The sequence below is a fragment of the Geotrypetes seraphini genome, chromosome 17 (genome assembly GCF_902459505.1).
Source record: "Geotrypetes seraphini chromosome 17, aGeoSer1.1, whole genome shotgun sequence".
NCBI classification, from domain to species: Eukaryota; Metazoa; Chordata; class Amphibia; order Gymnophiona; family Dermophiidae; genus Geotrypetes; species Geotrypetes seraphini.
The window spans coordinates 47,579,094-47,604,083 of NC_047100.1; the positions used below are offsets into that span (position 1 = coordinate 47,579,094).

At 42.7% G+C, this 24,990-nt stretch overlaps 1 protein-coding gene across 1 annotated transcript in view; it reads right to left on the minus strand.

The window, feature by feature from the left end:
* TRAIP (TRAF interacting protein) overlaps nucleotides 1-24,990 on the minus strand; it is a 150,876-nt gene that overhangs the window by 57,388 nt on the left and 68,498 nt on the right. The window contains exons 7-8 of the mRNA XM_033926438.1: nucleotides 17,067-17,180; nucleotides 8,600-8,687 (exon numbers count right to left, since the gene is read on the minus strand). Coding sequence (XP_033782329.1) covers nucleotides 8,600-8,687; nucleotides 17,067-17,180 — 202 coding nt within the window. The remainder of the gene's footprint in view (nucleotides 1-8,599; nucleotides 8,688-17,066; nucleotides 17,181-24,990) is intronic.

The following is a 24,990-nucleotide window of genomic DNA, read 5'->3' on the forward strand; positions in this document are numbered from 1 at the left end:
CTTACTGAGAACTCTGATGAGATCATAAAGACCATCCGCCACATAATCCACACCTTCCATCACTAGCTGGGGACAGGCATCCCCTCTCTGCAGAGGGTACCCACTGCACATGAGGCTGCCGCCGCAACCTTGATACCTGAAGAAACCACCTCAAAAAGCTCTTCCAAGAGATTATCCACTCTGCGCTCCTGGGAGTCTTTAAGTATTAAACCCCCATCGCTAGGTAGGGCCATGCGCCTGGTAACCTGTGCCACTGCAGAATCCACCTTGGGCTAGTGTGTGTGACCCTGAGGTTGTGGGTTCAAACCCATGCCGCTCCTTGTGACCCTGGGCAAGTCACTTAATCCCTCCATTGCCCCAGGTACATTAGAGATACTGTGAGCCCACCAGGACAGTTAGGGAATAAATTCACGCAAACAGTTTTGAGCTCCCTGGGAAGAATGGTATAGAAAATTGAACAAATAAATAAATGCTGCTGAAAGTCAGGAGTCAGTGGATAAAGCCTAGACATAGCTTTAGATAGCCAGAAAGAGCTGTCTGGGGTACCCCACTGTTCCATCACAAGTCCGAGAAGCTGTGGTTGGGATGGAAAAAATAAAGACAGCTCATGACCAAATACTGAGACGTATAAGGTTCAGAGTCCAATTTAAGCACTTTCAGAACATCAGCAATTAAGTGGTGGACAGAGACAGACTTAAAAAGTATGCAGATAGTGGGGTTCTCAGAGACTAGCCCCAGCAAGGGTATCAGCCGGATCCAAAGTAGAAATAGTGTCAGGAGACAGGATAGGCATAATATACAATGCAGATCAGATCAGATGTAGCCAGATGAGAGGGCTCCTGCACAGGGACATCCAGCACTGGAGCGACTAGCCTGAAGAAAGGTAATGTGCCCGCTGGCTGCATCAAATGAGCTGGGTCCGAAGTATACGCTCCGGACCAGAGGAGCCAAATGAAATCTAGGGAAAATTCACACCTTATGGCCACTGCTGGGTTCTGCTGAGGAACCCACACCGTACCAAAGTAGTCCCCAGATTCAGTACACAGACAAATGGCGCCAGTGTCCAGAACGGCCTTTGGGCAAGACTTTTTGCCCATTACATGGACCCAGGCTGGCTCCCTAGCCCTGTAGGACACAGAGGAGGCAAAGCCTGAAGCTCCCACCCCCTCCCCCAGTATGCTGCGGCACACAGTACACGGATGTTGTTCCAGTGCCAATCTGGCGCAATCCACCTAGGAGTTCATACCAATTGATTTTCAATAAAATCGAGGGGGGTTTGAGGCAGAAAACAAGCTTAGAAAAAAAGATTGATAAAAATCCAAGATAGCCACTGCCAGCATATTTGCACCAAAAACTGTAAAAATAAACATCAAAAATAAAAAAATAGTGATTTGGGGTTTGAGGAGGTGGGAGACCTGAATTCTACCCTCAGAAACAATCGAAAATGAGTTTTACAGAGTTCCATAGATCACCCCAAAACTCCGATGGGAAATAATGGAGGTGTACTCACAGTCTCTGAAGTGCTTGCCTGCCAGCTCTGTACACTGCAGCTGAACAGAGGAAAAGGATTTTCTGCCTCAGAACTGCTCCAAAATGACCAGGTTTGAAGATCTTTGGACTGCCAGTCGGATGGATTCCAACTGTAACCTCTATCTCCACGGAAACTCTCCACACGATCAGGGGCAGGAAAAGCAGCCGGCACCCTGAAACCTGGAGGAACTTTTACACAGGACGAATACAGCCTCCGCTTAAATCCCTGACCAGGTAAGTGGGCAAGCGAACTCCCAGGGGAATGGATCCAGAGTCTGAAAAGAATGGAACACAGCAGGCTTGGCTCCATAGGTCCACTGAAGTTTCTCTGTGAAGCAGCAGTCCGGCTTCTTGAGACTGCGTCCTTTCCTCCAGCAGAGGACACTGCACGGGATCTCTCTGCACTGAAGCCACCAAAAAAAAGAACTTTATGCATAAAAATAAGAAAAAGATACAGAGCAGATCCAAAAGATTTCTGCATGGATCGCTTGCAGAAATTGAAATCTGTAGAGAGCTCCAACTCTCTCTCTCTCTCTCTCTCTCTCTCTCTAAGGTAGGAGGAGGTAGGAGGAGTTTTTGGATCTCTGCAACTCCCAGATTGCGGGAAGGGAATGAACACCAAGTATGGAATCCAGAAGGGACATACAGTAACAATGACATTATTAAGAATATAAAAGCATAATTATTTCTATCATTTGCAGCCATTATGAAATTTCTCTTCATATATTGAAAAGTCAAGTTTGACCACTGTGGTTCATGCCATGATAATGTCATGACTGGACTACATTAATACCCTATACACTGGTTAAGCCAAAAAGACTTTGCACCAGCACCAACTAATTTAGAATGGCAGATTCAAGAGCAATGTAAAGAAATTCTACTTTACGGAGAGGGTGGTGGATGCCTGGAATGCGCTCCTGAGAGAGGTGATGGAAAAGAAAACAGTGACAGAGTTCAAAAAAGCATGGGATAAACACAGAGGACCTAGAATCAGAAAATAATAGTAAACATTGAAGAACTAAGGCCAGTACTTGCATGGTATGTGTCTATATATGGCCTTTTGGTTGAGGATGGGCTGGGGAGGGCTTCGATGGCTGGGAGGGTATATATGGGCTGGAGTGAGTTTTGACGGAGACTTCAGCAGTTGGAACTCAAGCACAGAACCGGGTAGAGCTTTGAATTCTTGCCCAGAAATAGCTAAGAAGAAAAAAAAAAAAAAAATTTTTTTAATTGAATCAGGTTGGGCAGACTGGATGGACCATTCGGGTCTTTATCTGCCATCATCTAATATGTTACTAATATGACAAATAGAAAGCTGCAAGTGGTGTGACCATGTGACACCCTTACAACAAAAACAAAAACTACACTGACTACCAGTACCTTACAGGGCTAAATGTAAAACTCTATATATGAGTTTCAAAGGCCTGGATGCACTAAAGATACTAACTGGATTGCTGTTGGCCGATTCTCTGGCCAATTCTCCAGGAGCGATCGATGCACTATCAAGTTTGCGTGCAAATTATTTGCATTAAAACCCAACCGACCAATCGCTCAGTGAGCGACTGACACATGCACAGAGCCCTAATGGCAGTGACAGGGGAAGCAGCCTCCAGTCATTGCTATTAGGGCTTCTTTTTTTTTTTTTAATGGCACATAGAACACCTCAGCACCATGCCCCCCAGCACTCCCGCACCACTGTCCCCCCCAACCCCACCAAAATGGCAGGAGGGATGCCAATCACGGCCGTAAGCTCCTCCCTCAGTATCCTACATACAGAAAGAGGTGCCTAAGGTCTGATTGACTCAGCATCTATTCACTCTGCACCTGGACTACTTCCTGCTCACCCTGTAACTTCGACTAGTTTCTATAATTTGCTTTCAGTTTAGCCACCCATCTATTTATTCCAATCAAGTTGGTTCTATCTATCTTGCCCCCATATATACTATATATTTTAACTTGCCTCTTGGCTATATATTAAGATGTTTCATTGCATTAACATAAGAACATAAAAATTGCCACTGCTGGGTCAGACCAGCAGTCCATTGTGCTCAGCAGTCCGCTCCCGTGGAGGCCCTAATTAAGTCTAGTCTTACCTGCGTATGTTCTAGTTCAGCAGGAACTTGTCTAACTTTGTTTTGAATCCCTGGAGGGTGTTTTCCCCTTTAACAGCCTCCAGAAGAGCGTTCCAGATTTCTACCACTCTCTGGGTGAAGAAGAACTTCCTTACGTTTGTACCGAATCTATCCCCTTTAAACTTCAGAGAGTGCCCTCTTGTTCTCTCTACCTTGGAGAGGATGAACAACTTGTCTTTATCTACCAAGTCTATTTCCTTCATTATCTTGAATGTTTCGATCATGTCCCTTTCTCAGTCTTCTCTTTTCAAGGGAAAAGAGGCCCAGTTTCTCTAATCTCTCACTGTACGGCAACTCCTCCAGCCCCTTAACCATTTTAGTCGCTCTTCTCTGGACCCTTTCGAGTAGTACTATGTCCTTCTTCATGTACAGCGACCAGTGCTGGACGCAGTATTTCAGGTGGGGGCATATAGCGGCATGATAACCTTCTCCGATCTGTACTTCATCCGTGAAATTTAACAACGAAGACTCTTCTATTTTTACCTCAACATTTGGAATCCCACAAGGATCCATTTTATCTCCCCTTTTATTTAACATCTTTTTATCGCCATTATTAGAAACTTGTCAGTCTATAGGTTTTATTCCATACGCTTATGCTGACGATATTCAACTAATCCATCCTTTAGATCCCGAAAATATCACAGACATTGCTTCCATAAACCATAAATTAGAACAAATACACAACTGGTTGAATTCAAACAAATTATCATTAAATATTAATAAGACCAAATCCATTTTGTTCAACTGGAAAAAAGATATATGTCTTGCAAAACCATTTCTTCTTAATAATTTCCCTATCAGTTCTGAAGCATCAATTAAAATTCTCGGGGTTATACTTGATGACAGCTTATCTTACCATGATCACATTTCCTCTGTCGTCAAAAACTGTTTCTTCAAATTACGTCAGATAAGAGCCATTTCCAAATTTCTAAATCCTTCCTCCATAAATATCTTAATACATTCATTTATCATTGCAAAAATCGACTATTGCAACGCACTATTCTTAAATATCACTCAGAAGGAACGAAGGCGACTCCAAATAATTCAGAACACGGCCATTAAACTTATCTACAACGCAAAAAAATTCGATCATGTATCCCCACTGATGATTGACGCACATTGGTTACCAATTAACCACAGGATATTGTACAAAATTATATTTCTAATCTTTAAGACTCTATTATCTAACGAGCCACAATTCATTTCAAAATCTCTAATCCCCTACAAACCACTACGCTCTTTACGCTCATCAGAAATGAATTTACTAACTATCCCCTCTTTAAAAATCATCGGTACGAGAAGAGCAGACATCTTTACCGTAGCAGGCCCGCAATCATGGAACTCCCTCCCTCAGTATATTAGAATGGAACATGATACCTCAGCTTTTAAAAAACTTTTAAAATCTTATTTGTTTAGGGACGCCTACGATCTCTAATATTTTAACGTATCTACTTGATCTAAATTTATATTCATAAAGAGTGCCTTGTAACAATTCACCCAACCTTTTGTTCTTTCCCTTTTTTCCTATGCCCTTATTGTAACTTTGTCCCCTTTTTCCCCGTTTTCTTGTTAGTCATTATTGAAATTTGTTGTTTTTAAAGTATATTAATGTTTCTATGTTTTAATATATTATGTACATCGCCTAGAATGTTTATATAGGCGATATATTAAGAATTAAATAAACTTGAAACTTAAATAAACTTGAAACTTTGTTAGCATAATGTTATTTGAAGATTTTAATATGCGATTATGTATTTCATTGCTACTGTGATAAATATATCACTAATTAAGGCAAACAACCAAAATTAATACAACAAACCCACCCAGATGTAGATAAACAATTCAACAAATAAAGGATCAAAAAACTTCTCTAAACAAGGGAAGAAAAGATTTCAGTGGGTCTACCAAAGCGGGTTAAGAAACAGAGAAGCACAATGGCAGATAAAGGCAAATGGCCCATCTGCAGCATCCACCATCTCCTCTCCTCCTGTCCCACACTTTCTTGAATTCAGACACAGTCTCTGTCTCTACCACCTCTACCGAGAGACTATTCCTCGCATCCATCACCCTTTCTGTAAAAAAGTATTTCCTTAGCTTACTCCTGAGCTTATCACCTCTTAACTTCATCCCATGCCCTTTCACTCTGGAGTTTTCTTTCAACAGAAAGAGACTGGCCTCATTCACATTTATGCCACATAGGTATTTAAACATCTCTATCATTGAGTATTATTTCTGTGTTTTTTGAATGTTGTTCATTTGCATTCTACTCGTACTTACATTTTCCATATTTCTGTTATTTGATTGTTCAATACAGCTGTTAAATGGGTATAGTCAGCTCTCTGCATTTGCGGATTCAACCAACTGCTGACCTGACCATGGCTCACTGTTTCCCCCCCACATAACCTGACAGCCCGTCTTTGGCCCTGCAGCAACAGCCAAACTCAATGGCTGCCTGTGACCTGCACCAGGCCTTTCCCTCTGACCTGGCCCATCCCTTTTAACGCAATTTCCTGGGCAAACTGGGTTTGAGAGACAGATCTGGTGCAGGCAGCCTTTGAGTACAGCTGCTGCTGTAGGACCAAACACTAGCTCCAAAGGTACACTGGGTGCGGGGGACCTGAGAGAGCGCACCATGGTCCAATCTGGGAGGGTGGGAGAGATGCCAGACCATGCTGGGGGGTAGGGAAGAGGAAGGGAATTAAGAGAACTTGAGCATCCTCCATGAATACTGAGGGACGACTTGTTTCTGATCCTTATTTTATAAGACAAAGGAGAACAGGATCTCGCACATCACAAAACATAAAAACCTTTTTTCAAAATAAAAGTATTTATTTGTAATTGTATCACATAGAAGTAGACCAGACATGGCTGTGTTTCAGCTATGTTGCCTGCGTCAGAAGTCCACACACCTTTAGGCAATAAAACTGAATAATATTTCCAACAATAAGGTGAGCATCAGAAATACCTTCTTGGGATATCTGGCAGGATCAGTGCCCATATCGTGTGGTGATATTTTGGAAATTTTTGCTCAGAAGAGAAAAGTACTGCTGCTTCTGCATTACCAACAGCTACTTTGTTGCATTTTAGCTATTAAGGGAAAGGTGTGGTTTTATCTCTTAAAGCTTCCATCCCTCATGCAGCCTAAGGGTGAAACATGGCCACAACAGGTCTCTGCATAATAAATTGGTTGTATGTACTTCTGTTGATTTGCTCGCTGCATTTTCTTTCTTCAGAACACCATCTCTTTGAGTGTTTGGACTAGAGAATGACATGGGGACGGGTACCCATGAATAACCGTGGGAACATGGACAGAGCCCATGGGGACAGAGACAGGAACAGATCCCAAAGGGACAGAGACAAACTTGTCCCTTTCTCAATCTCTAAAAACTTGAGATTGGTATCAATATGTAAAAATTTAACACATCTTAGACAATTGGCAAATAAATTCAGTGATTAAAACCAACTGCAGAAGCTGCTTTTGGATTTATATTAAGTACTGTTAAATGGCATCATTTGTGCCTTGTCTGCTTTGATGTAGCAACTAGACTAGAGTCTTGTCTGCTGATCAGACTCCTCCCATCTGCAATATCCTTCCATCATGTGCCCAGCTGCTAAAGCATCTTACTTTTACTACAGCAGATTCATCCATCGTTGCTGGCATCAAGAAGCATTTCCACCATTTAATAGACACTTATTTTCCTGTTCATCCACTACACAGTTTAAGTTCTCTTCTACACCCACGTCTGAAAGATTTCCAATTACCTTCCCAGATGATGTGAAAACATAAGCAATTGAGTCTTTAAAACCAGATCAAAATGGAAGGCTCTATCTGTGATTTATAAACAGTTGTACAGAATGTTGTCCTTTTATATACTTTAATAAAAAGATTTAAATATAAAATCATAAGTGTTTAGGCTTGTGTAAATGACAGAGCTTGCAGGGATGCAACAAACTTTGTCCCCATGTCATTCTCTAATATTGGGTTACTTATACATGTTACATCTTACAAACTCCAGAAAGAAGCTCTTCGGCACAATGCTAGTACTATAGTGAGTGTTAGAAGTAAATCTGAAAGACTGAGATCATACTCCACTTGCCCTGGGCTTAGAAGTGAGGTTCATTCCTGTCACAGTATATGCAAAACAAACCCACTTGGAGAAATGCCCCCGACAGATGACAAACAAACTCAGGGTAGATAGGATTATAAGTATGCCTAATAATGATTTCTTCACTTACCACTATTTACACTGCCCACCGGGACAGATAAGGAAAATGCTTGAGTACCTGAATGTAAACCACTTAGGCTATTAATACTAATAAAAACTTCTATAGGATGGGCAAACAAGATGAGACAAATTGATATAAAATAAGAGTCCAATTTTTCCCAATAAGTGCAGCCCGTTTATCTACTGTAATTTTCTTGTCCTCAGCTAATTTGATTTCTTGCCATTTCCAAATTGAAGCTCAAGATGAATTACAAAGATGTACAAGTGTTATGTATGCAGATTAGTGAACTGATTTTTTTGAGAGCAGAATATGACAATGTACAAGAATGGGAAGACTTTTATAAAAGGCACTGTATCTCACACTAATATGTGCAAGTACAAACTTGGAGAAAGACACCTATGTAAAACTTCAATTTGCCTTTCTCTTTAAACTAAACTAAACCTTAAGTTTGTATACCGCATCATCTCTATAAAGATAGAGCTCGGCACGGTTTACAGATAATTCAATAAATAAGGGAAGGACATATTAAGAAATTAGAGGTTATGAAGAGGATAGCTAGCTTTACATTTTAAATAGATAGCTTTACGTTTTGGAGAAAAGCCAGGTTTTCAGATGCTTTCGGAATAATTGGACTGAGCCTAGGTTCTGCAGCGGGGCAGGGAGGTTGTTCCAAAGCTCAGTGAATTTGAAGAAAAGAGATTTCCCTTTACCTTATTGTTGTATGCAAACACCTCCTTTTTTAGCTTCTCCATCATCTCATGGGATGCCTTCTTAGCTTCTTTTAAGTTTTCATACTCTCTGTAAAATATATAGAGAGAATTTTGTCAGACACGTTACTAAAGCTAGTGACTGCATTCTGTCCAAAATGTGTTTATGGCTCTACTACGTCAGGACAATCTTACAACACAAAATACAATATGAACAAAACTGTGAATTTGTATCTGCAAAGGAGATCACACAGTATGGTAGCTGAATTCTGCATGGATGAATATCCCCTCAACCCACAACCATCTGACCAGAGATTTTACTTGCTGAAAAGCATGTAAACGTTCAGGAAAGAGGGAGGAACAATGGTGGGGAAGCATAACACCTACTCTCTCTTCCGGATCAGAGGAGTACTGATGGTGATAAAGCTACCCAAAAAAGGGGCGCAAAGGCGATTTGCCAAAAATATAGTACCAGGACAGCTGCAGATAAAGCACTGTTACTTACCGTAACAGGTGTTATCCAGGGACAGCAGGCAGATATTCTCACATGTGGGTGATGTCATCCACGGAGCCCTAATGCAGACAGCTGCAAAAGCATTTTTGTTTGAAGAACTTTAGAAAGTTTGCGACTGACTGCACTGCGCATGCATGAGTGCCTTCCCGCCCGATACAGGGCACGCATCTCAAGTTTCAAGTTTATTAGGTTTTTATATATCGCCTATCAAGCGGTTTTTACAATCAGGTACTCAAGCATTTTCCCTATCTGTCCCGGTGGGCTCACAATCTATCTAACATACCTGGGGCTATGGAGGATTAAGTGACTTGCCCAGGGTCACAAGGAGCAATGCAGGGTTTGAGCCCACAACCCCAGGGTGCTGAAGCCAACCAGGGGAGATGGGTGGGTTGTGAGAATATCTGCCTGCTGTCCCTGGATAACACCTGTTACGGTAAGTAATTGTGCTTTATCCCAGGACAAGCAGGCAGTATATGCTCACATGTGGGTGACCTCCAAGCTAACCAGAATGGGATGGTGGGAGCGTTGGCCTTTGTAGAAAATCAAATCTGAAATACTGAGAGGCTGAAGGGCCCATCCCGCCTGAACAAAAGTTCCAGACAATAGTGAAAGATGAACCAAGGAGAAAAACAAGCAGCTTCATTTATTCTGTCAATCGAAATAGATTGAGAAAAAGTACTGAAGCTGTCAAACTCAAACTTTAGAAGGGCTCGACTCTCTAAGTGAATCCCAGCCTGAACATAACAAAAAGAAGATGCATGCAGCCAACTTGCTGGATATTAATCCCCTGGAAACAGGACGCCCCAACTTGTTAATGTCAAGAGACAAAAAGTTGTAGATATGATCTGTATGATATAGTCTACTGCAAATAAGCAGCTAATGCTCGTTTGCAGCCTATGAATAGTCAATTCTCCTAGATGAGAATAAGACTTGGAAAAAATACTGGTAGCACAATCGATTGATTGGAATAAAAAGCAGTGATAATCTATGAGAAAAAGTTTGAATTCAGTGACAACAATTGATAAGAACTTTAAATGAGTGCAAAGCATAATGCTGTCGTGGGAGGAACGCTGTAAAAAGTGGATTCGGTATGTATGGTTCAAGTCCATTCACGAGTCTGGCAGAAGTGCAAGAAAGATGAGAAAGAGAACTTTTCAAGGAGGAAAACGGAAGGCATTGAGTCAAAGGTAAACATCCATAAGTGGACACACTGAGAGGTGGTTATACATGGAAAAGATCGTTCATAAATCTAGGAATGAGAGGATGAACAGTAATATATTTACCATCTAGTGGCCTATGAAAGGTAGTAATATTACTAAGACAGACTCTAATAGAAATAAGGATCTCAGAGAAGGCCACCCTCACCTCCCTGATCTTCAGTTGTCTTCCGAGTGAGCGGAGCTGGCCCTTCAGCTCTTCCCTGTCATACTTCCGCCCGCTCACATCATTTGTTCCCACGTGGATAAGCACAGCGGTGTCCTCTCCCCCTGCGCCATCTATGATCCTGGAGATCCTGTTGGTCACATCCTTCACTCTTGCTCCAGGCAGACAGGTGACGACTCTGTCCTCTCTTCCTCCTGCGGTGTGGCTGTCCACATGTCGTATAATGGAGTCGCCTACGATGATCCCCATCTTCTTTATTCGGGAGTTCCTTGGGGGGCGTAGGTCCACGTCCTTGGAGTAGGGCCAGTCTTCTTCCTCCACTGATACTCTTGAAATTGTTTCCTGTTCTTTGGGTGGGGGGATGTCTTCCTGTGCTCTCACTATTCCTCCTGGTGTGCGGTTGTCTCCTACCTCGTCTTCGGTTTCTTCTGTGTTTGCATGGGTGTCTTCTCTCCTCACATGGGTTTCTTGATTGGCTATGTCCAGGAGAACCAAGTCAAAAGGGCTGAGTTGACTTTTGAGAAGGAGGAGGTTTCACTTGCTGTTGCTGCTGGGCAGGTCGAGCAGGTTGCCTCTGTTGTTGCCTCTGACGCCTGGGTTGTTGCTGTGTTTGAGGTAAGGGACGAGCCACAAACCTTCATTGATAGGCCGATTGTTGACGAAAAGGCCTAGAAGGTGGGGTCTTCTTCTTTGTCTTAAGGAGAGTATCCCATCGAGTCTCATGAGCTGAAAGTTTCTGAGTAGTAGAGTCCATGGATTCTCCGAACAGCTCATCCCCTAAGCAAGGTGCATTGGCCAGTCGATCTTGGTGATTGACATCGAGTTTGAACACTCTGAGCCAAGCCAGTCGTTGCATAGCCACTGACATAGCCGTGTCTCTAGAGGTCAGCTCAAAAGTGTCATAGATTGATCTGACCATGAACTTGCGCAGTTGCAAGAGCGATGAAGAAGTTTGGCGAAAGGCTGATTTCTTACGGTCAGGGAGATATTTCTCAAAAGATGACAAACTTTGAATAAGATGCTTAAGATAAAAGGAAAAATGGAAAGCATAGTTTCCTTACCTGTTCGCTAGCATTGCATTTTGATACAGCCTTTTGCCAAACTTATCCATGGCCTTACCTTCCCTGCCAGGAGGGACAGAAGCATATACACTAGCCCATGTGGATTTCTTTAAAGTAGACTCTACTAATAAAGACTCATGGGGGAGTTGAGGCTTGTCAAAGCCTGGAATTGCTATAACCTTATATAAGGAGTCCAGTTTACGGGGAGCTCCTGGAATGGTCAAGGGTGTCTCTAGATTTTTGTAAAATGTCTCTCTTAAAATGTCATGGAGAGGCAGCTTGAGAAATTCCCTTGGAGGCTGGTCAAAGTCAAGAGCATCTAAAAATGCCTTGGATTTTTTGGATTCAGCCTCCAAGGCAGGGGTGCCCACACTTTTTGGGCTTGCGAGCTACTTTTAAAATGACCAAGTCAAAATGATCTACCAACAATAAAATTTAAAAAAAACACAACGCACACTGTACGCATAGAAAATGTTAATTATCATTCCTATTCCAGGGTTTTTCAAAGAGGTCAAAGCAGATGACTATGCACTATCACCTCAGTAACAACCATACAAAAATAGACAAATATACCCCCCTCCCTTTTTACTAAACCACGATAGCAGTTTTTAGAGCGCAGGGAGCTGCGCTGAATGCCCAGCGCTGCTCTCGACGCTCATAGGCTCCCTGCGCTAAAAAACTCTATTGCGGTTTAGTAAAAGGGGACCTTAGTGTAAAATATAGACAGCAGATATAAATTGAGACACATTTCGATCACTAAATTTAAAATAAAATCATTTTTCCTACCTTGTCTGGTGATTTCATGAGTCTCTGGTTGCACTTTCTTCTTCTGACTGTGCATCCAGTCTTTCTTCCCTTCTTTCAGCCTGTATGCTTCCTCTCCTCCACACCTCATTCCCTCCCCCAACTTTTCCTTCCTCTCCCCTGCCCTTTCTTTCTCTCTGCCTCCCTTTCCTTTTTTTCTGTTTCTCTTCTTTCCTTCTGTCTCCCTGCCTGCCCTTTTTCTTTCTTTCTTTCTCCCTGCCCTCCCCCAAGACACTGCCACTGCCATCAGGGACCAGGACCCAAACCGCCACCAATAACAGGCCCGAAAGCCGACGCCAATAACACGCCCAAAAGCCGACGACGCCCCAACCTCTCCCTGCTTCGGCCGACCAGCATCGCGAGGAACTGTTGGGGGAAATGCTGCCGGGTCCTGCCTTCGCGGAAACAGAAAGTAGGCAGGACCCGGCAGCAAGAAGAGGAAATGCTTCACTAACATGTCTCCCACCTTAGCCCGTAGCGAACGCTTGCTTCAGGGCTCGTCTCAACATGTGCGTGCAGGCTTCCCTTCTCCCCCCCTCCCCCTCCCCGGGCATAACTTCCGGTTTCGGAGGGAAGAGAAGAGAAGCCTGCACGCACACGTTAGAGCCCGGAGCATAAGTTCGCTAGGGGCTGAAATCTCCAAGCCGGTTTTTTTTAATGTTCAGCAGCGGCAGATGACAGCTGGGCGGACCGCCCAGCTAAAAGGCCCTAGGGAGAACACTGGAGAGGAAGGCTGATCGGCCCGTAGACCAGGACGGCAACACGAGTGCGATCGACTCGAGTTGCCTTCCTGAGCTACTGGTCGATCGCGATCGACGCGTTGGGCACCCCTGCTCCAAGGGAATAGATAAAGAGTCACACATTTCTTTAAGAAAAGAGGTGAAAGAAGTTGCATCAGGTTTGGAAGATGGATCAAAACCAGAAGGATCCTCGTCCCCTGATGAACACTCTCCCTCAGAGAGGAAAGGCTCTTCTGAATCACCCCACAGATCAGGGTCCCTCACCTGAAAACTGCGGTCTCGTGACTCCGGTGTGGAGGGTTCTAGGTGTCGAGTTTTATGAGTCGACTTACCAGACCTCTGTGAACCGGTACCGGGAGATGTTAAAGGTTGTGCCGGTGCCGATGTTTGAACAGCCTGGTGTCTCGGTTCCGGTGCCAAGACTGGCATTGATACCGAAGAAGTGATGTGCCCCGGTACCGACAAAGTGGATCCCGATAAAGGGGGCTGCTGCACCGTCGGTACCGGCGGCTCAGACCGGACCGGGACTGGAAGGCTCGGAGTCAAAAGAGCAGGGAGTAGCTGTTGGAGTTGTTCCTTTAGCTGGACCTGCAGGACTGCGGCAATGCGCTCGTCCAATGAAGGCACTGGTACCGCTTTTTTCTTCTGCGGTACCTTGGGTGCCGCTCTACACTCCGAAGAGGAACCCGATGTCGAGGGGCTCACCTCAATCGGAGCGGAGCACTTCCGTGGGCGCCTCGTGGTCGGCAGGATTGGACTCGTTGCTACTGAGACTGGAGGACGCTCCAACGGGGAAGGCTTCTTAGCCGGCTTACCTGCGGGGTGCGACGCCGGCGCGGTATCGCGCGGTGTCGACGAAGTGGGTGCCGACTGAGATGGAGCCGATGTCGGTGCCGGTGGTGCGGAATCAGACATCTTGGCGCCGAACAATAACTGCTGCTGTATCTGACGGTTTTTAAGTGTTCTCTTCTTTAAAGTCGCACAGCGGGAGCAGGTAGACGCTCGATGGTCAGGACCAAGACACTGCAGACACCAGTTGTGTGGGTCTGTCAGTGAAATTGGTCGAGCGCACCGCTGGCACTTTTTAAACCCGGGTTGAGGGGGCATGAAAGTGAAAACGGCTTCTGCCAAATCGAAGGCCGAGGCCTCGATGATGGCAATAGGCCCCGCCGGGGCTAATCGATAACTGAAGAAAAAAATTGTTTTTTTTTTTTTTTTTTTTTAAGAAAAGAAAAGAAACAACGGAAATAAAATTTCCAAAAGGGTTTACGCGAGCGGGAAGGCGATATTAGTAGAAAAAAAGAACTTTCAACAGCTGTTGAAAGAAACGTGTCTTCTTAGCTCCGCGGAAACTAAGAAACTGGGGACCGTGCGCCTCTGTCGGGTGGGAAGGCACTCGCTCATGCGCGGTGCGGCCTACCAGAACTTTCCAAGTTCTTAGAGTGCAATCACTCTAAAATTGTCCGTACCGGGGCTCCGTCGGTGCCGTCACCCATCAGTCAAGAATATGCTGCCTGCTTGTCCTGGGATAAAAGTGTAGTGAGGAAGTGCCTAATTCCTAATCTCTCAAGGCTGTTTAGAATATGCTGCGAGAGAATGTGCATAATGTGCAACATTATGAAGGCAGGGCCCATTAAGGTATCCATAGATGAAGCCATACAAAGGGAGTCACGTGGACTGTGGAGACTATGTGCTTTATGCTGAGAGCAGAAAAATGGCCAAATGGAAATAGGGTGTTCTGATATTGTTGAGTAAAGAACACTTTGAGTTAAATAGAGTCTGATAGAGCTCTGATGAACTGGAGCTGCTGAGACGGATGAATATAAAATTGTGGAAAAAACTAATTTCTTGAGGAATTGTCATATTTGAGCAAAAATATATTTGTTGTTATTACTGCATGTTACCACCATTTTGATACAGTTGTTATAAAGAAACAGAGTTGAAACAAACAAATATTCCTTTTTTGGGCAGTACTGAGTGGCAGTGAATACAATGAGAAAACCACGATTTAAATCAAGTCTTTCTGACTAGTGAATTAAATCATGATTTAAATCAAATCCACCCTGATGAGAACACAGACAGAGTGAAAAGAACTCCTAGATCAGATCCTAATTGTATAATAGCACTTCTACGCTTGATAGAATTAGTATGTTAAACTGATCCATTTCAATTTAGTCTCACGTTAGCTTATGCAGATAATATTTTATTAGACTTCAGGGATTATGAGGGCTTTAGATAGCTAAAATATGAATATGATGAGAAATTCTGAGACAAAATGGAGAATTCTTCTTTGACATTAGGGATTCAAAGGATGGAGACCAACAAGATCTGTTCAAAATGTTCCCAGACTGATTTTATTAAAATGTATTAAATAATCTTACTACTTATTCCATTGGTCCCCTTCAAAGTACTCCCCTTCCCTACCTATACACATATACAATAAATTTTATGTCGTTTCCACTTCTGGAAATAGTCCTTAAACGCATCTTCAGGAATTGCCAAAAGTTGCTGCATTGAATTTTGCTTTATGTCTTCAATGTTGTCTAATCACCTTCCTTTCAGCGTGGATTTAAGTTTAAGAAACAAGAAGTCATCAGCAGGGGCCAAGTTAGGAGAGTGAGGTGGCTGGAAAAGAATTGTAATTGCGTTTTTTGCAATTGTTCTTCTGGTCGTCAATCATCAACCGTGGAACAAACTTTGCTGCAATGCAAGATATCCCGGGAAGAATTGTAATTGCCTTTTTTGTAATTGTTCTTCTGGTCGTCAATCCTCAACCGTGGAACTAACTTTGCTGCAATGCAAGACATCCCTAACTTCTCTGTTAGAATATTGTGACATGAACCAATGGAGATGTTGCATTCCTCTGCTAATTCTCTAACAGTTAATCGTCGATTAGCCCACACAAAAACCCTCACTTGATTAACATGATCATCATCAGTCGACATTGATGGTCTTCCAGTTCGCAAATTGTCTTCCATTGATTCACAACCACTTTTAAAGCGTGAATACCATTCAAAACACCTTCCACTATACATGACATGTTCCCCATAAGTCCCTACCCCAGCTGTATTCACAGTTCTGCTGGCTGTGCATGCTTCAGCTGAAACAGCAGCTGGAAGATGGAGAAGACTACTGCCTCAAACAAGCATGTAAAAATAATTCCAAATGCTTGTTTCTTCAGACTGCCAATCAGACCGTGTTAAAGCCTGAGACCACAGATTCCCCACAGTTCCTCACGCGTCTTCAGGGGGAGAACACAGCCGGCATCTGATAAAGTCCTCAGGACCTACACAGATAGCTACACAGCCTGCGCTGAAGCTCTAGTAAAGACCCAGAGTGAGCAGGGGAACAGTCCCCGAGGCACCAAAAGTGTTAGTGCAGACTGGCTATGTAGGTGCCCTGAAGAAAAGGATTACCCTCCTGGCTACAGACCTCTTACAGTGAGAGTCTGTGTCTTCACCCAGGCAGAGCTGTCCCATGGAACCTGGGGAACCCTGTAGCACCAAGAAGCTTCTAAATTGAGATCAAAATGCCTCAAAATAAACTTAAAGGAGAGCAGATCAAAAAGACACCTTCAAGTCACATGTAGAAAGAAAAACTGAGGAACAGAGCACAATGCACAGATAGGGGAGGTGGAGCTGAAAAATATAGAAGACACCTTCTACACAAACTTGCGAGTACAGGTGAATAATCCACTGGTTCAAGACTTGCATGCCTTTTGTACTAGAAAAAATATATATAAAACTCCACCCCGCAAGTAAATGGAATACAAATGAGATCTTTTCTCAATTCATATTAAATTATTTGCAGGGTGAAGTTTTATGTATTACAGCTCTTACATCACCTTTACACTCAACACATTTTACATCCTTTAAATCAATAAACTTTCAAAAGTTGTCTTCCCAATAATAGTACACATTTAAGAACCTGCTACTCAAAACTGGCAATTTCTTAGGTTCTTGACATACTTTTTTAATGAGACACAGTAGGTTGCCAGCTGTTCCATGGCAGACTGCCCCATTCCCATGTCTCGGATCATCTGTTCCACTTCTGTGCGCTGGCCCTGGAGTAGCAGATCAAGGCTGGAAAGAAATTTAATCATGATAAAGTAGCTGCATCTCAAAATTCCAAACCACACAGACATGCTTTTATGACAGGATAGCAAACAAAAGGTTGACCCTTAGTCCTCCACAGAAATGGAAGTCTGACAAGAACAAAAACACTGTGGAGATGATGATGTTCAAGATGCAGGCTTTTATTTAAAAATACAATCCAATAATCCACATGAAGAAATATATAGGACCCAGAGCATTGGGGTCTATGGACCCAACACGGTCTGTGTTTCGACAAAGCTTTTGAAAACATATCTTTTTGAAAAATTTGTAAAATTAAACATCAATTATACTCTGCATTCTCTAAGAATGTATTGTCACTGAACTGTTCAATCCCTCTTGAATGTGAGCTGCCTAGAACTAAGTGGTATGGCGGTATACAAGAATAAAGATTATTATTATATAGAAGCTAGTAAAGTTTACAACTCACTCCCATAGCCAAGGGACAGCGTTTGCTTCCTACAGCTTCTGAGGCCTTTTCCTCCATTATTGAATGCAATTGTTGGAATATAAATAGGATTTTCGTTTTTCACTGGAGCTTAAATTTATTATATTTTTGGATCCTTTACGTTTAACTCATTTTTTGGCTGCAAAGAAATCCGATTCCTGCTCCTCCTTTATCACCTGTTGTTGAAGGTAGTATATGAGAAGTGGAAAGGCAGTGGTCTAAGCTGAAAGGAGCGATAAAAATGGCTACGGACCTTTATGTGAAGAAAATCAATAAAAACAAGAGAAAAAGGAAGCCGATATGGTTCTCCAACCTAGTGGCTGAGAAAATAAAGGCGAAAGAATTGGCGTTCATGAAATATAAAAAAACCCAAGAAGAGGAGAGCAGAAAGGACTACAGGGTGAAACTGAAAGAAGCCAAGAGAGAGATACGTTTAGCGAAGGCACAGGCGGAAGAACAAATGGCTAAAAATGTAAAAAAGGGAGATAAAAATTTTTTCAGATATATTAGTGAAAGGAGGAAGATAAAAAATGGAATTGCTAGGCTGAAAGATGCTGGGAACAAATATGTGGAGAGTGATGAGGAGAAAGTAAATGTGCTAAACAAATACTTCTGTTCTGTGTTCACAGAAGAAAATCCTGGAGAAGGACCGAGATTGTCTGGCAAAGTTACACGAGAAAATGGAGTAGATTCTGCGCCGTTCACGGAGGAGGGTGTTTATGAGCAACTTGAAAAACTGAAGGTGGACAAAGCGATGGGACCAGACGGGATCCATCCCAGGATACTAAGGGAGCTCAGAGAGGTTCTGGCGAGTCCTTGTTCAACAAATCTCTGGAGACGGGAGTGATTCCTGGGGATTGGAGGAGAACGGATGTGGTCCCTATTCATAAAAGTGGTCACAGGGATGAAGCAGGAAACTACAGGCCGGTGAGCCTCACTTCAGTTGTTGGAAAAATAATGGAAGTGTTGCTGAAAGAAAGGATAGTGTATTTCCTTGAATCTAATAGGTTACAGGATCCGAGGCAACATGGCTTTACAAAAGGTAAATCGTGCCAAACGAACCTGATTGAATTTTTTGATTGGGTGACCAGAGAGCTGGATCGAGGATATATGCTAGATGTAATTTACTTGGATTTCAGCAAAGCCTTTGATACAGTTCCTCATAGAAGGCTGTTGAACAGACTTGAAGGGCTGGAGTTAGGACCCAAAGTGGTGAACTGGGTCAGAAACTGGCTGTTGGACAGACGCCAGAGGGTGGTGGTTAATGGAAGTCGCTCGAAGGAAGGAAAGGTGACTAGTGGAGTCCCTCAGGGTTCGGTGCTGGGGCCAATCCTGTTCAATATGTATGTAAGTGACATTGCTGAAGGGTTAGAAGGAAAAGTGTGCCTTTTTGCAGATGATACCAAGATTTGTAACAGAGTAGACACCAAAGAGGGAGTGGAAAATATGAAAAAGGATCTGCAAAAGTTAGAGGAATGGTCAAATGCCTGGCAACTAAAATTCAATGCAAAGAAATGCAGAGTAATGCATTTGGGGATTAATAATAGGAAGGAACCGTATATGCTGGGAGGAGAGAAGCTGATATGCACGGACGGGGAGAGGGACCTTGGGGTGATAGTGTCCGAAGATCTAAAGGCGAAAAAACAGTGTGACAAGGCAGTGGCTGCTGCCAGAAGGATTCTGGGCTGTATAAAGAAAGGCGTAGTCAGTAGAAGGAAGAAGGTGTTGATGCCCCTGTACAGGTCATTGGTGAGGCCCCACTTGGAGTATTGTGTTCAGTTTTGGAGACCGTATCTGGCGAAAGACGTAAGAAGACTTGAGGCGGTCCAGAGGAGGGCGACGAAAATGATAGGAGGCTTGCGCCAGAAGACGTATGAGGAGAGACTGGAAGCCCTGAATATGTATACCCTAGAGCAGGGGTCTGCAACCTTTAAGACATAAAGAGCCACTTGGACCCGTTTTCGAAAAGAAAAAAAAACTTGGAGCCGCAAAACCATTATAAAACAAATCTAACGCTGCATATATTGTTTCTTATCTTAATGCTATATACAGGATCACTAAATTGAAAATAAAATCATTTTTCCTACCTTTGCTATTTGGTGATTTCATGAGTCTCTGGTTGCACTTTCTTCTTCTGACTGTGCATCCAATCTTTCTTCCTTTCTTTCAGCCTCCTGTATGTTTCCTCTCCTCCAGACCTCATTCTCTCCCCCAACTTTTTCTTTCTGTCTCCCTGTTCCCCCTTCTTTCTGTCTCCGTGCCGTCCCCCAAGCCACTCGGTTTGCTGCCACCGCAATCGGGGAACAGCCCCCAAGCCACCGCCGTCCCAAGCTTTCCCTGCAGAAGTGTTGCGCTGACCAGCATTCCGCTCCCTGACGTCAATTCTGACGTATGAGAGGAAGTTCCGGGCCAACAAAGCATTTCTCCTCATTCCATCCAGCCTGAGCCCCATCTCTCCTTGATCCAGCATTTCCCTTCTGTGTCTGTCAGAATTACCATTCCACCTATTTTCCAGCATCACCCTTCTTTGTGTCCATCTCACCTATATCCCTATCTCACCACTTTTTCAGAATCTTCATTTGTCTCTGTCCTTATCTTTACGCCATGTTCACCATTTGCCCTTTCAATGTCTTTATCTCCCCCCACACACTTTTTCAGCATTACTTCTATGTCTCTATTTCACCTCCTCTTCATGTCCCCTCTGTATCTCTATCCTTATTCAGTAGGTCCTGCTTACCCTTTCTCTTCTTTGTGTCACTATCTCCATTTTCAGCTTTCCCCCCTTTTCCTTTGTTACTGCACCCTGTAGCTAGAATCTTTCCACCCTCCCTCCACTCCGGCCCAGCCCAGTATGAAATATTTCCTTTTGTTTCCCTCCCCTCTCTCTCTTCTCCTCCCTCACCCACGAGTCCTGCATCTGGCCCTCTCCCTTCTACCTGCACCTGGCAACACCCCCCTGCTCCGCGGCTCTCTTCAGCAACTCGTCAGCAGCAGTGATCAAGACAAGCTGCCGACATCGAGGCCTTCCCTCTACGAGTCCCGCCTTTGTGGAAAAAGGAAGTTGAAACAAGCGGGACTCGCAGAGGGTAGGCCCCGACGTCAGAAGCTTGTGTCGATCGCTGCTGCTGAGTTGCCGAAGAGAGCCGCGGAGCAGGGGATGTGGCCGGAAGCAGGTAGAAGGGAGAGGGAGATAGGAAGGCTGTAGATCTCCGGAGCATGACACCGACCCCGGCCAGGATGATTTCTTTTTCAGGCACCTTACAAGTCCAGCGTCGCGGCGGGAAATAGCCATGCTGAGCAGTGAGCTCAGCACTACACAGATGAAAGCCTTGCTTGCTGATTGGTCCGGCGGCACGGCGGGGCGGGGCCGCCGGACCAATCAGCAAGCAAGGCTTTCATCTGTGTATGTGCTGAGCTCACTGCTCAGCATGGCTATTTCCCGCCGCGACGCTGGACTTAAGCTGCATGCCTGCGTGACACACTACCGGAGCCGCAGCAAAGGTGGAAAAGAGCCGCATGCGGCTCTGGAGCCGCAGGTTGCCGACCCCCGCCCTAGAGGAAAGGAGAGACAGGGGAGATATGATTCAGACGTTCAAATACTTAAAGGGTATTAACGTAGAACAAAATCTTTTCCAGAGAAAGGAAAATGGTAAAACCAGAGGACATAATTTGAGTTTGAGGGGTGGTAGATTCAGGGGCAATGTTAGGAAATTCTACTTTACGGAGAAGGTGTTGGATGCCTGGAATGCGTTCCCGAGAGAGGTGGTGGAGAGTAAAACTGTGACTGAGTTCAAAGAAGCGTGGGATGAACACAGAAGATTTAGAATCAGAAAATAATATTAAAGATTGAACTAGGCCAGTTACTGGGCAGACTTGTACGGTCTGCGTCTGTGTATGGCCGTTTGGAGGAGGATGGGCAGGGGAGGGCTTCAATGGCTGGGAGGGTGTAGATGGGCTGGAGTAAGTCTTTTTTTTTTTTTTTTTTTAAATATCTTTATTCGTTTTTACATTATGCAAACAAGTGTACAATAATTCAAGTCATACTATACATTCTTCACTTGAAACTCTACATTCATTTTATACCATAAACTATCTCCCCTCCCTCCCTTTCCATATATTACCCCTCATAATGTCATAAAACCCACCCATCCCTCCTCCCCCCTACATATATTTAATGGGGATAAATATAATTATTTATTTATTATAATACTCAATTAATGGTCTCCACACCTCTTTAAATTTCTTATAATAACCTCTCTTGATTGCCAATGTTTTTTCCATTTCATACACCTGACAAACCGAACTCCACCAGAAACAATAATTCAATCCTCTATAGTCTTTCCAGTTATGTGTTATATGTTGGATGGCAACTCCTGTTAAAATCATTAACAGTTTGTTATTATTTGATGAAATTTGACTTTTGGCCCTCATAGACATTCCAAACAAAACTGTGTCATATGATAGGGCCACAGGATTCTCTAACATACAATTTATTTGACCCCAGATCAATTTCCAAAAATTATTAATAAAAGGACAATAAAATAATAAATGATCTAGAGTTCCAGCCTCAAGATGACAATGCCAACATCTATTAGACTTAGAGCAATCCAATTTTTGTAAGCGAACAGGGGTCCAGAGTGCTCTATGCAACAGGAAAAACCATGTTTGCCTCATAGACGCAGACATTGTACATCTTATCCTCCAAGACCAAATACGTGGCCATTGAGATGCATTAATTTGATGCTTAATCTCAATGCTCCAAATATCTCTAAGTACAGTCCTTGGTTTTTTATTTAAATATCCAGATAATGTTTTATACTACTGTGCGGCCTGGTGACCCATAAAATCTGCCTGGAAGCATAAGAATTCTAGAGTAAAATGAGTATTTAAAGACTTCCATTCAGGGAACCCTGCCTGAATGGCCTGCTTCAATTGCAACCATTTATAACTTTGTTTTTTATCAAGACCAAATTTATGTTGCAATTGTGAAAACTCCAGCAGCTTACCATCATTAATAACATCATCTAAAGTACGTATTCCTGCTTCAATCCAATCCTTCCAGACAATCATAAAACCGCCTATTTGTATCTTGGAGTTCAGCCATATATTTTGACAAGTAGATTTTTGAATAGTAATAGGAGTTAAGTTGTTTACATACTTTAATGTTGTCCATGTGTCCATTAATATCCTATTGGTTTTCCTTATTCTAGGCATTTTAATGCTAAGCAGATGACGAAGCCTGATAGGAGACATGAGCTGCCACTCCAACCATAACCAATCTGGAAGCTTCTCCATGAGTTCTGGGAGGACCCAATACATACCTTGGCGCAATATATAGGATTGATGAAACCTATAAAAATTTGGAAAATTTACCCCTCCCTCCTCAATTGGTTTTTGTAAAGTCACTAGAGCAATTCTTACAGCTTTACCCGGCCAAATAAATTTACTAAGAATATTATTTAACTTTTTGTAAAAAGACCCCTGAAAAAAAACTGGTATCATTCCCATTTGATAACAAACCACAGGCAATATCATCATTTTGACAGTTTGAACTCTTCCCCACCAAGATAAATGTAAAGGATTCCATTGCTCACATAACTCTGTTACTTTTTGCAATAAACTTTTTTCATTCATTATAATTGTCTCATCAAGCGTGTTTTTTATCCATATACCTAAGTATTTTATTCCTTCTTCTTTCCAAATAAAAGGTAATGAGTCAAATAAAGCTGGAGTAAGTCTTAACAGAGATTTCGGCAGTTGGAACCCAAGCACAGTACCGGGTAAAGCTTTGGATTCTCGCCCAGAAATAGCTAAGAAGAAAAAAAAAAAAATTTAAATTGAATCAGGTTGGGCAGACTGGATGGACCATTCGGGTCTTTATCTGCCGTCATCTACTATGTTACTATGAGATTTAATTAGAAGGACCTTTCGTTATAATCCCTTTGATTATTGGTATTAAAATAATTTTTCTTATGTAATTTTCTGATCCACCCTCTTCTACATAGTGGACTTTAGCTTAAACTCATAATGTTTCATTTATCTTTGACTTGATTACACTTCTCCCTCCGTATTTGCTGTGATAGGGGATTAACAGAACCGCAAATACTGAAAAACCGCGAATAAGTTTTTTATATGTTGTTATTTGCTGTTTTCTATTAAAAACCATTGTGAATATGGTGAAACCGCAAATAACATGGTGGGAGACCTGGCCTGTTTCTGAAGGAGAGGCAAAACATGGTGTAGAAAGTGCTGGGAATCAGCGATTTTCTCTGTAAACACTTGGAATCAGCAATTTCTCTATGCAAGCTGATGTAATTTGGGGGGAGGAGCCAGCAAGCTAAAAACCGTGAATAATCAAAACCACGAATGCTGAAACCGCACATAAGGAGGGAGAAGTCTATAATGTATTATAATATATTATGTATGGGTTGAGCTTATCTGTACAAGAATTTTCTCGATTGTTTATTTAATTTTCTATAAATAAATAAATTAAAAAATAGACATTCAAGCAGTTCAGCAATTGTAATATTAATGTGATATTGTGCTCACATGATGGAATCTATGTTGGTAAAACCAACAGAAGCTTTAAAGCAAAATTAAATGAACATCAGTCGAGCTTAAAATGGAGTAGAATAGAAGCGCCATTGGTTCAACACTGCTTGACATATAAGCATATTTTTTTTCAAATTTATAGTGTTTTGTAATTGATGTGGTAAAGGATAACATCAGGGGTGGAGAATGCACTAAAATGTTACTACAAAGAGAACAGTGGATACACACATTACGATCTCTAGAACTCATGGGACTGAACAACATGATGGACTGGTAGGCATTTTTCTAATTGTCCTTAGATGTCTCGGGCATTTGACACTGTAAATTTGGAATTTTTATTAGTGAAATTGAAACAACTAGGTTTAGCGGAAGATGTATTAAAATGGTTCACATCTTATCTAAATGAAAGAGCATTAAGGGTGAGAAGAATGTGGTGTCAAGAAGAGTGGAAGTTAAAAAAGGAGTCCCACAAGGGTTTGCTTTATCAGCAATGCTGTTTAACATCTATATGGCCTCACTGGGGAAGAAATTTAAAGAGATGGGTGTGCAATACAGAATATATGCCGATGATATTCTGTTCTTCTTCCCAATAAAAGACATCCCTAATATAGATCTTTGCTTGTAAAGTATATGGAAATGATTGGACGTTGGATGAGTGACATGATTTGAAATTAAATGTTAACAAAACGGACGTAATGGTGGTGAAAGGCCAAAGAGAGAATTTTGAGTTGGAAAATGTGGTTGTTATGGGGGAAAATTGCCAGTAAAAAAAGGAGATGA